Raw genomic sequence first — 13,167 nt, 5'->3', positions numbered from 1 at the left:
TATTCCCTTTAAAAGGGAAGAATACACGTTTCTGAAAAAAAGGCATATGCACGATGGGCCAAATGGTTTCTTTCGGCACTGAGGTTTTAAGATTTCACCGCCTGAAAACCCTTGTTTTTGGTCATCCTCCCCGCTTACACCGATCAGGTGTTAAAAGCATTATATAAAACAAAGCCAATTTTAGGTGAGACCTAGGTAGGTACATAATTTATATGTGTAATCTTTACATCCAATGAACTTTTGCCTTGGGCCACAGGGCCTGTTTCCATGCTGTAAATCTTATCATTTATGTTATGTTAGTTGGAACATCAGAGAGGCAGGAGGCCATTCAGCCCTTCATGCCTGTTCTGAAATTCTCTGATGATTAGATCATGGCCGATTTGTTCCTCAACTCTGTTAACCAGCTCCTTTGTCGACATGCCTTGATACCCCTACCCCACCAAACAAAATTCTGTCAGTCTTAGTCATGAAAACAGATCCATGCACAGCCTTTGCCAACATAAATAATCACAGAGGTACAAGTACAAAAGATGACTATTTATACTGCTGCGGAAACGTGACGGGGGTTGGGCGTTGTGGGAATGAATCACTCCACCTGGTTATCAGCCATGGTGCAAAGTTCATAATTCTTCCCTCCCACATGGAATCCATTATTGCAAAATTCATCTTATTGTTTTCGGCCCAAGTTGTTGGTACATGTTATAGAAACTGTTTTCCTCTACCCCCAAATCTTTAGAGATGAATTGACTCAGCCATCGCATGTTTTAAGCAAAGATCTCGGACCTTGTATGATAAAATGACGTTGAGATATTTGAGCAAGCCATTTGATGTTAAGTATATTTCTTTCCCTTTTTTACAGGAGGGCCTTCCAGCTATTCTACAAAGAATATGTTGAATACACCTGTCCAACAGAAGACATCTATCTGGAGTAGATGCCTCTGAGCTGCGGTGCTGCTCTGAACTCCTCAGTCTCCTCCTCAAACTCTTCATGATGCATGAACATACTGTGCCAGAGGCCCTTTATCATGATCCAAAACTATGCAGCATCTCAATTGAAACATTTTACCAATTGCTACTTTTAGACATGCTACACAGATTGACATTGTCCTCCATCAGTTTGCGCCTCATATCCCTATTCTCTGCAAATCCAGTCCCAACTCGTGTTCCATCGGTTCGTGGCGAAACAACTCAACTGCTTGCTTCTTAACACCACTCGTGATGCATTTGATACATATTTGGTGTGATGGGCCAGGATTTAAATCTGGTAAAATGCCAGGACAGAATGGCCCCAAAGCACTGGGGAGTTACAAGATTCATTGTAACAATGATGTTACACTGTATTCATTAATAGTGTTGTGTGTAAAGTTCTTAAACTTTGTTCATGAAGTGTACAACATGGTTTATTTAAAGGTTTGATGACAGCACCTTCTTCTCCACTCTGCTTCTTTGCACCACAGCCAAGTGTTCCCTAAAAAGAAAATCTGCACAATTATCCACCCCCCCCCCCCCCCCCCCCCCCTCCCACCCCCCCAACCAAGAAGAAGAAGAACAGGGGCTGGATTCTCCGTTCCCCCAGCCACGGGGTTTCTTGGCGGCGCGCCATTCACTGGTGGCAGGATTCTCTCTTCCCACCGGTTGTCAATGGGATTTCCCATTGAAGCCACCTCCTGCCGCACATAAACCTGTGGGCGGGGCTGCGCTGCTGGCGGGAAAAGTGAATGGCAATGGATGGAAAATTCCGGCCCAGGTGTCATTGAATGACACAGGACATCGTGGGTGACATCAAGCTAATCAGTTCTTTATCTACTCACAGGAGTGTAATACCACATGCAATATAGTTAGGGGCACTGAGTCAGTAGTGATTCAGTGAGTTAAATTTTGTTTCATTAAATGGGATTCTGGAATAGCTGATTTGAGATTCACTTTTCTTGATTGCATCTGTTAACAATTAAGGCAATTGGAATGGCTGAAAATGTCAAATTCTGTACTTATTACCTAGGATTGTGAGTCGAAGATTAAAATTCTTACATCCAGTCTTTTTTTTATTATTCTTTCACATGATGTGGGTGTCGCTGGTGAGGCTAGCATTCAGCGCCCACCCCTAATTGTCCTTGAGAAGGTAGTGGTGAGCTGCTGCCTTGAACCGCAGAAGTCCATGTTGTGGAGGTACACCCACAGTGCTGTTAGGAAGGTAATTCCAGGATTTTGACCCAGCGATGGTGAGTGACTCGCAAGGGAACTTGCGGGAGTTGGTGCTCTAGGTGGTAGAAGTTAACGGTTTGGTAGGTGCTGTTCAAGGAGCCTTGGTGAACTTCTGCAGTGGATCTTATAGATGGTACACACTGCTGCCATTGTACTTTGGTGGCGGGAGTTAATGTTTTAAGGTGATGGGTGGGGTGCCATTTTTCTATGAAAACCATAGATTGGCGCATTAACTATTTCTTTGCACACTTGCCCTTTTAGTTATTTTAGTCATTTTGTTTTCAATCATATTCAGATTTTTTGCAGCTGATATTTTGTCACAAGTCAGAGACATCTCCATCTCGGCTCCCAGCAGTGCCCTGCGACTGCACAATCACTTTTGATCTCTAGCCTTTTAGACCTGTTGTGGCCCTTGAAAGTGTAGACCTGGCAATAGTTACAAATTTTAATACAGATTAACGAGGCTGGTCAACTCTGGGTTGAGTATACCGATTTCATCACATGACCTCCTACTTCCAATTCCCCTGCCACATTTGCCCGCCCTTCAGGCACCACTGCCTTAATCCTACAGCCAATTAGAAAGGGAATAAACTCTCTTACCCAATTGGATTAACCATGACTTGTTAGTAACCCCCCACCACCACCATCTCCAATATTTATTCAACAATAAGTGTTCAAAGAGAATAAAAAAAGACACCATTTATGCTTAAGGTCCCTTGATAATGTTTCTTCTGGATTTTGCTGACTGCAGTTTCCTGGAGGTTAATCTATTAATTCCTAGAGATTCCCAGGCAATCCTGGAGAGTTTCCAACCTTAAAATCAACAGATCTGCTGTGGCATTTTTTGTGAGCAGTCTGAGTTATGGAACATTGTTGATGCTTGCTGATTACTTTGACCTGCCCCTTGAAAACAACTGCACAAGCATTGCTGTCCAGTTTCTTGGGGCTGCTGGTAAATAGTTGTAATCTCTGGTTTAAAAGATGGGATCAGTCAGAATTTAATTGCTGCTTGGTGAAGCTTTTGGATTATCAGATCCTTGTATATTGATGGCTGCAGAGCAGAAAGTCAGCAAATTGTTTCACACAGTCTAGCACAGTTTGAAGTGTGAAGTGCGGTGATGGGAATGAAGAACTTGTCCTATGAGGAACGGTTGAGGACTCTGGGTCTGTACTTGTTGATGTTTAGAAGAATGAGGGGGGATCTTATTGAAGGTAACAGAGTACTGCGAGGCCTGGATAGAGTGGATATGGAGAGGACGTTTCCACTTGTAGGACAAGCTAGAACCTGAGGACACCATCACAGACTAAAGGGACGATCCTGTAAAACAGAGATGAGGAGGAATTTCTTCAGCTAGATGGTGGTGAATTTGTGGAACGCTTTGCCGCAGAAGGCTGTGGTGGCCAAATCATTGAGTTTATTTAAGACAGAGATAGATAGGTTCTAGATTAATAAGGAGATCAAGGGTTATGGGGAGAAGGCAGGAGAATGGGGATGAGAAAATATCAGCCACGATTGAATGGCGGAGCAGACTCGATGGGCCGAGTGGCCTAATTCTGCTCCTATGTCTTATGGTCTTATGGATGATATCAAATCTTCTGTCTAAATTGGAAAATAAACACTTTTTGTTTGAAGGAACAGCAACAAATTGCATTTATACAGCAACTTTAACATAGCAAAGCACCCCAAGGCTCTTCACAGAAGTAATTACCCAAATACAATTTGACATCAAGCTACACAAGGCGATATTTGAATAGGTAACTAAAAGCTTGGCCAAGAGCAAGAAGAAAATTCTAGCCTAACTCCAAAAAATGTTTTGTTGTGTTGAGATGGTGAAGTAGGGCTAATCCATTGTCCCATTTCCTGTTTCTCACTGTGACCGTTGCATCTCCTCCTGAGTGCCCTGAGCTGTGTTGGTGGGTATAAAGTGAGATATAAAGGCAAGTTGTCATATCACAAAGGCACATTCCTGTTGCTATCATAAAGAGAGATGTAGGGCGGGATTTTCTGTGTAAGCAGCCGCGTTTTTTCAGCAGTGGAGGCGGCCCGCTAGCGGGAACTTCTGGCCCCGCCGTTGTCAAAGGGATTTCCCGTTTAATGCACCCCTTGTGGCTGGGAAACCCGAGGCAGGGATGCACCGTCGGTGGGACCGGGAAATTCCATGAGTGCTTGTAGAATCATAGAATATTCCAGCACAAACAATGGGCCATTTGGCTCATCAAGTCTGTGGTGATGATTCATATCCACTTGAGCCAAAATGATTAACCCATTTTCTTTCTCACTCCCCAATGGTGTCAAACCTCAAAACTATAACTAATTAACAATTTGGAACAGGAAGATCATTTTACCCTGCTGGTTCTTTCCGCCACGAGTGTGGATGTGCAATCCACCTTTGCCTCATATCAATTAATACCTTGAATAACAGAAACCTATCAACCTGGATTAAAATTTACAATTAATCTCGCATCAATGGAGAGGTGGTAGCGTAGTGGTATTGTCACTGGACTAGTAATCCAAAGATCCAGGGTAATGCTTTGGGGTCCTGAGTTCGTATCCCATCATGGCAGATGGTGAAATTTGTATTCAATAAAAATCTGGAATTAAAAGTCTAATGACGCCATGAAACCATTGCCGATTGTTGTAAAATCCCATCGGGTTCACTAATGTCCCTGAGGGAAGGGGAAATCTGCCATCCTTAACCGGTCTGGCCGATGTGACTCCAGATCCACACAACGATGCAGTTGCCTCTTAACTGCCCCCCACTGAAATGGTCTAGCAAGCCACTCCATTCAAGGGCATTTAGGGATGGGCAACAAATGCTAGCTCAGCCAGCGACGCCCACATCCCAAGAACAAATTTTTTTAAAAAGACAGTTTCATTCTGGTACTCATCAATTGCATTGAGAAGTGTTTCTTAAGTTCATTTATGAAAGGTATATCCTATGTAATGTAATCGCTCTATTAGAACATAGAACATATAGTGCAGAAGGAGGCCATTCGGCCCATCGGGTCTGCACCGACCCACTTATTCTTTAAATTATGCTCCCTCGTCCTAGACTCACCAACCAATAGATGGAGTTTCCTCTTTAACTGCCTGGATCTAGACAGGAATTGCTCTACAATTATATGGTGATGAAATTCATTTATGGGATATGAGCTTTGCTGGCTAGACCACAAGTTGTCATCACAAGTTGCCCTTTAGGTGAGAGATGGAAAAATTGGCAATGCCAGAGAGATTAACAGGAGATACTCCTCCCCCACCCAGCAACATGATTACATGAGGTTTGCGGCTGACAATATATATCATATAGTCCCTTGCATAGCCATGACCACACACATCTACCATGAATCTGTATCCCTTTACTGTTGGCAGGGTCATCCTCAAGTTAGCGGGTTACTGAATAAGAGGGAATGAGAAAGAATTACACTTATAAAGCTCCCTTCGTGAACTCCAGACATCTCAAAGTACTTTACTGCAAATTGGAGTACTTTTGAAGAACAATTACTGTTGTAATTAATAAAACGTGGCAAATCAATTTGTGCACAGCAGTCTCCCACCAAGTGTGAAAAAAGGACCCGATCATCTGTTTCTGATGTTGATTGAGGAGTAAATGTTGGTCAGGAGACTGAGAGAACACCCATACTTTGAAATAGAGAAGTGGATCTTACATAGCCATTTGAAAGGGCAGACAAGACCTCAGTTTAACATTTCTTTCAAATGATGGTAATACTGATAGTGCAGCACTTTGTTTCAGTACTTCACTGAATTGCCAGCCTGGAATAGTCTCTCAAGACTCTGGAGTTCGACTTCCTTTGGACTCAGCCTCAGCATTTTAAATGCCTCCAATATGCAGGTATTATTACTGCAATGTTTCTGCACAGGTTGCATTTTTAAGCAGCACATTATAGAGAAACATTCCCCAATTGCAGACAGTAGCTGTCCCTGGCTGAGCCAAGCTGGTACTTCAAGGATGTCATTATGCAGATTCTCTCACTTCATAAGAATCACCCAGTGGAATGACACTACATTACATAGGATATAGTGCGGAAATGGGTCTAACAGTTAATGAGAATGTTTCATCTTCACTCTAACCTCCCTTTCATCTTTTCTCATCTAAATATATCGTAACACTCCATTTCCTTCTCCCTATATTATATTACATTATTTGCTTCAAACAATCCCAGTTGAAGTGAGTCCTACATTCTCACCACTCTTTGGTGAAGATGTTTCTACTGAATTTCCTATGGGAATGAGAAACACAGCACTGGACCCAGAGAGGGATTTGTATTGCTGGAGATCATAGAATGAGAGTAGCTAATACTGATTGCTGTTTTGCCCTTACTCGGGTGTGCATAATTTTATTTCCAGTTTCCAAGTGTATTGCGTTCACTGAGTGGCGAACCAGCTATCCCAGGGTGATGGACAGAGTGAAGAAAGAAAGGGAACACTTCAGGTTCAAACACGTTTGGACAGACTTCCAATATCCAGTTCAGGTCAGGAGCATTCCTTTGCCAACTTGATAACTGGACAAGAAGTCTGCCTTCAAATCTTTCCCTGGGCTATTGTTCTAGAAAAGGCATAATTACCAAATGATTAATACTTGCATTGAGGTAGAAGAAGAAAGTATTGATAAGTAATTTACATGCTACTAGCCAACTGTGTAATTTCTGGACTGTGGAGTATAAACATATTCACTGAACATGCTGTTAATAACTAAACATATTTAGCAGTATACTCAGCCTCTGAAATAGAAGAGTAGGTCACTGCATTGATGTGACCTTCCAGGATAATGGCTATTGAGTTGGAACAGCTCTGCTGACTTCATTGTGAAGATCCATTTAACTCTTTGCTTACCCAAATGTATCAAGGAATGAACTTAATGCAGAATGGCTACTTAAAGCACTGCTTGTACCTATGTCCCAAATGGCATGGTTCTCAACTGAATCCCCATCAAGGATAATTTGGTTGCTAAATTTAAACAATCCAACTATGTCCTACAAACATAACATCACTGAGTTCAAGTATTAGTCTACGTTGGTTTGGTTCATTAGGTTCAATATAATAAGTTGATTTTGAGGATTACATTAAGTGCTGTCCTTTTCAGCTTCTATAATAAAATAGGTTATAATCATGCTCTCCATGCTTTAGATTTTATAAATTATTGTTCAATTTAGTGAAGTGGCAACCCATATGGCAGTTCGATGCAATACTACCAGTTCTTAAAATTATGTGAAAATGTGTAACAAATATATTCATTTATAGATTATTGATGAAAGAAATGCTATTTGATCTTAAGGCTTGCACGTCTATAATCTCACTTGCTACACCTCAGTAGGTGGATCACAATCAGTCTGCCAGGGTTTACCAAGAACATAATCATCTGTGTTGGAGAGTGACAGATGAGATCATCCTATTATTGTTCCCTTAGCTTCAGTTAAAGTGGAGACATGAAAGATGATATGTCTGACAGAAATTAGCAATTTGTTCTGATTGTGGACATCAAAACAACGATATTTCAAACGTTATCCTGAGTGAAACAAGATGGATATTGCAAAAAAATCTTCACTGGGGTAAGGCTTTATTGACATCTCAACTTAACGATATTCTTGTGAAAATGTTGGAGATAAATTAAATGATCTGGACACCATCCCTCTCAAAGTTATACAATTTATGGATAGTAAATCTATATTTTGCTCCAACGATGGGCCTGTGGACAAAGCCATGAATAGCTGCAGAGTGCAGAGGAGGAGGCTCCAGCTTCAGTTCCCAGGTCTGTGGAACAACAAATAGTTGTGAGAGGGATGGATGGGAAGGGGCAAATTTGATCCCAATTACTATCCAGTGATGAATGCTGGAAACTGAATGTGCGAACATGTTTGCAGTGGCTGTGATAAGCCCTCTAATGGTCAGATATCCTGCCAACATTCATTTGTTTTTTTAACACATTCATAAATATGGCATAATCTGTTGGGTGAGATGATTGTGGGCACTTTGTACTTTGGAACTGAACTATCTTTGGAATCAGCAAGCTCAAGAGGGGGAAGATAAAAGAAAACTAGACTTGAAGATGTATTTATTTCCAGACAATGAAGTAAAACACATTACCTATCCTTATGTCCTAAAAATATACTTTTACTTTAGTTTCATATTCATAATGTCTGCAGAGTTTTCGAATTTCATGCTTTATTAAATAGCTACAGAATAAATTATAAATGTTTTGACGCTAGTAGTTATCTAAAATAATCATAAAAATCATCGGGGTCTGGATCATCCCTTTTGCTACGACCAGCATTTCTTAGGAACAATGATGGAGCTTTCCTTTGTTGCTTCCTTAGCTTGGGAATCATTGGTTTTATGCCATACTCTGAAAATCAAACAAAGGGTCATTGTTTCATAGATTAAGATATTTTCTGTGGCAGTGTTGAGATAGATTCCTGGAATTATCAGCCAACATGGATTGTTGACATTCCCATATCAGGGGGCCTCATAGGTCACATATTCAGCTGGACCGTTTGGACTAATTGCCTTTCAACTGAGTGAGTGGCTTTCTAGGCCATTGAAGAGTCAACCACGTTGCTGTTGGTGACATACAGGCCAGACCAGGTAAGGATTTTCTACCTTGAGGGTCATCAGTGAAGCAGATGAGTCATGGGTTTTACAACAAAGTTTTCATGGTCACCATTAGACTTTTAATTCCAGATTTTTATTGAATTCAAGTTTCACCATCTGCCATGGTGGGATTCGAACCCAAGTCTTTAGGTCTCTGCCCAGTGACAATACCACAACTCCACTGTCTCCCCAGCAAATGGTCAGCAAGCAACGGATTTCCTCAAAGTGCTTTCAGAGACATCTTGCATTAGTGACAAAGCAGAATTCCTGACACAAAATCAGAAAGATTTCGCAGCCCAGGCAATATTTTGGGAAGGGAATTGTTGAAAACGTAAGATTGTGAAAAATAATCTTGTCTCATTTAATTAAAGATGTCAAGGAAGTCAGAAGAAAAAATGCCATCCTTACCCCTTGGGAATGTCATACAGCATGAAGGCTCAAGCCATGTCAAAAAAGGAATATTTCCATATTTTGTAAAACACATTTCACAAGCAAAAGTGTGAGAAAGTGAAACCCTTCTCATTGAATTTGCAGTGACTGCAGTGGTTTAAGCACATGATAGAATAGTACACGGCTTGCACATTCCTGCTTTTAAAATTTATTAGTAACTCAGAAATATTTATGTTCAATGATTGATGTACATTTTCCTTTGTCTGCAAACTTCACTCCTCCCCGTATAGATTCCCTGCTCATGGCCTTTTCATGCTCAACCGCTGACCTCGTCTACATCCCAGCTCATGTCTTTCAATCTTCCGTCTCACGCATTTCTATGTATTTCCCTTGGTCTTTTCTCTGATATTCATGGCACAGGCTTCTGTATTTTTAGCCCTGCTGTTTGGTACCTATCCTCCTTTTATTTCCTTTCCTATTCTTCTTGGTCCTTGTACCGAGGAATGTTAAGTATCCAATCTTCTCTTTATTGAGTCAGGTCTAAGTTGTTACCACTACATCATATGTGCTGGTAATCACCGGCACATTTAAAATGCCTTTTCACAAATCTATGTTTTTCATCTATACATTCAGTCAGACCTGGAACTTTTCGATTACTGATCCAGGTGTATTTCTCCTCTTGTGGTGAAGTGCTCGGCTTTGCAGTGCAATGTGTTCAGAAGCATGTATCTCTGGCTACTTTGCCCCATAGCTGAGATGACGTAACTTAGCACTAACTGGTGAACTTCCTGATCTGTTTGAGATACTGCCTTACCCAGCTGAGCTATTGATGAAGCAATGACCTAGGTGATCTGTTAGTGATTAATAATAAATTTTCCCCCAGGGAATATTTTTGTACTTTAATTGTTTGAATTAAGGGGCAAATTAGCATGGCCAATCCACCTACCTTGTACATCTTTGGGTTGGGGGCATGAGACTCACGGGGAGAATGTGTAACCTACACACGGACAGTGGGCTGGGTTCGAACCCAGGACCTCGGCGCCATGAGCAGCAATGCTAATCACTGCACCACCGTGCCACCCCGGTATGATATCTGAACTGCTCACTTGGCCCATAAAGTCAGCACCGACCTTTCGAAAGATCACTACCCAGGTCCATTTCCCTATCCTCATAACTTAACCTTCACATCCCCGGACTCTAAGGGAAATTTTGTAGAGCCAATCCATCTAATGCGCCCATGTTTAGACTGTGGGTAGAAACCGGAGGAAGCCCACACAGACATGGGGAGAACATGCAAACTCCACACAAGGCCGGAATTGCACCCCGGTCCCTGGTGCTGTGAGGCAGCAATGCTAACCACTGTGCCATCGCCCATACCTATTCTGATAGGGGAATGCGGATAGGGGAATGGACTAATTCAGAGAGGTGGTTACCTGGTCTGGCCAATATTTATCCCCTAACTAATATCTTGAAAAACAGATTATTTGGTCATTATCTCATTGTTGTTTGTGGGAGGTTGCTGTGTGCTGATTGGTGCCATGTTTCCTACATTACAGAGTTGACGACACTTCAAAAATACATCATTGGCTGTAAATGCTTTGTGACATCCTGAGGTCATGAGAGGCACAACAAAAATGAAAGGAAGCAAAAGTTGACTTTACCATCTAAATATCCAAAGTGCTCTCTTGGTCGATTCAACTCCATTACATTCCCAATACTTTCTTTCTTCACTCTGATAGTGAAATGGAGAAATAAATAGCACATAAATTAGGTGAGTTCTACACCATTCCATGTAACTTTAATCTTTGGTCAATAGACATTAGATATAATTGATTCCTACAAACACTGATAGCGTACCGTTTCAGTGTGACCATTTCACCTGCATCAAAAAGAATCGCCAGAAGTAAGAGACAGTTGAGACAAAGTCTCTTTAAACAATTGTGTTTTTTAGGAATGTGAGCACTCATTATTCCTTTAAAGTGAGTTTAGAATCAAAATATATACAAGAGTTAACTAACAAGGGCATTAAATTACAATATTTCACACACAATATAATATCAACACAAATAAAATACTGCCCAGGAAAGTGACGTTCAAACTTTAAATAGAATCATTTGAAAAGATGATCACCAGAACATAATTGTATATGCAATTATGATGTCACTCTTTGTGATGCATAAAAGTTTGTTTTTTTTCCAAAGGATTGACTTAAGTTTTATTTTTAAGTATGCCACCATGATAAAATACACGCCCACTGATGTATTGGCGTTTAAAAACGAAGTGAGATAATGGTCAAGTAAAGACTTGTATTCAAAAACAATCCTTTAACTACTATTGTATCGAAGTTGGTGTGTATTGTACTTGTAGGGTAAAAGAATGGAATGCTGAAGCACGTGGGGTGGAACGCAATGATCAACAGATGTTTATTAGATGGCTGTGACTAGACTCTCAAAGTGACCATGCAACAGCACAACAACAACCCACATATATAACATCCCTCCCTCTTTACTTTTAAGGTACCATACAAGAAATAAGTAGTAGTTTTACACAGTCATTAAAACATATCGACAAGGGCAGCCATTAAATCATTACACATTAATAATACAGTTAATAGGAAAGTAGATCTGGCGGGCATCTATTCTGCACCGGTTGCCTGTGCACTTCAGTGATTTGGTTGTTCCTGACCTTCAAGGTAGTCTTAGAATCTTCAGAGGATGCCTCTGCCCTGGGAGGTGTTACAGTCTCTTTTATACATGTAAGATAAGCAGCAGCAGGGGATTCTTCAACAATCTCTGCTTCTGCAGATTGACCAGAAGTCGCAGTCGTACAATCTGGTAGTGTGGATGGTGTTTCCTCCTGAGGTAGTTCTGGCATACACTGGTTCTGGCACATTGGTGCATGTAGATAACATCTGATATGCGTGTCTTCCTCACACTGGCTCATCTTCAGGAGATAGGGCTAGATTGAGCCAATACATTTGCAGCAACCCACTTCTTTCCAGTGGTGTAGCTGCGCACCAATATTTGCTTTCCTAGTTGAAACGAGCATCTTTTAGAGTTACCTTCTTTTCTCAAGATTTGTGACTGCTGATTGTGTTCTATGTCTCAAACATCTACTGCAGTAAGAGTACATCAAATGTAGTTCTCAATTCCCTCTTCTGTACTAGTAAAGTTTATTGCTTATTGTGTTCTCTCTTTAATTGGCTCTGTTTATGGCGGTTAATATGGTCGCCTTCCTTAATTCTAATTACGTTTGCTCAAGAGTCGCCAGGTATCTTTCGATACCACCACAAGGTTCAAAACCGAATACTGATCAAAGACTCGATACACCAGGTAGTAAGTTCGAAATCAATGCTCATTTATTTACACATAGTCAAATCTACTCATGCACAAAACTCTACTGACTAAACTATCACTACTACTAAAGCCTATATTTAGCTTCGGGTGCCCACTCAGTCAGAGGAACAATGGCCGTTGACCGGTTCTGAGGCAGCTGGGGTCGAGCTGGTACGGAATAGTAGCTAGGAGCGTCTGTCTCATAGCGTGCGTTGACTTTGGACTTACTTGTTCTGGTGCAGCTGCTAGGCAGGTCTCTCCTCGCTGAGAGCCAAGGCCAAGAGAGCAATTCTTCTTATACCCAAAAGGGGCTTTGTGCGCATTTGGGCGGGCCTTGAACTTGGTCCCAATTAATTGGACCGTATCTTGATCATCGGTATCGATTTCCTCCAATTAGGTGGGTGCCCTGATTGCTGGGCGGGTCCTAGGTGGCCGTTGGCCTGCTTTGTTCTAGTCTCCTCTGGCACCGGGGTTTCTGCTTTAGTATCGTTTACCTAAATGTTACTCTTTTGTCCCCGGAGATGGCTCATGAGTATGGTAATGGCTTTGCAGTATCGGTCTTGTCTGGGAGCTGCAGCTCCAATCAACAGACAAACCTTGCACCTGCTTGCTTTCTCAGCATTGTCCATTTTC

At 41.5% G+C, this 13,167-nt stretch overlaps 1 protein-coding gene and 1 long non-coding RNA gene across 7 annotated transcripts in view; one reads left to right on the top strand and one right to left on the bottom strand.

Annotated features, from left to right (window-relative positions):
* The window catches only part of mapk8ip1b (mitogen-activated protein kinase 8 interacting protein 1b), a 227,162-nt gene extending 225,738 nt beyond the window's left edge, over window positions 1–1,424 (top strand). For all 6 annotated transcript variants that reach the window (XM_038807886.1, XM_038807884.1, XM_038807883.1 and 3 more), the window contains one exon: window positions 860–1,424. In XM_038807886.1, the coding sequence (XP_038663814.1) occupies window positions 860–932 (73 nt within the window). In that variant the 3' untranslated portion in view covers window positions 933–1,424. The remainder of the gene's footprint in view (window positions 1–859) is intronic.
* Window positions 1,425–8,487: 7,063 nt separating this feature from the next.
* On the bottom strand, window positions 8,488–11,145 carry LOC119971008. The gene is made up of 3 exons (XR_005461718.1): window positions 11,057–11,145; window positions 10,861–10,931; window positions 8,488–8,564 (listed from the first exon to the last, which is right to left on the bottom strand). It is a non-coding gene; the product is annotated as an uncharacterized LOC119971008 (long non-coding RNA).
* Window positions 11,146–13,167: the final 2,022 nt, after the last annotated feature.

The sequence above is a fragment of the Scyliorhinus canicula genome, chromosome 9 (assembly GCF_902713615.1).
Source record: "Scyliorhinus canicula chromosome 9, sScyCan1.1, whole genome shotgun sequence".
Lineage (NCBI taxonomy): Eukaryota > Metazoa > Chordata > Chondrichthyes > Carcharhiniformes > Scyliorhinidae > Scyliorhinus > Scyliorhinus canicula.
This window is presented reverse-complemented; position numbering and strand designations above follow the sequence as displayed.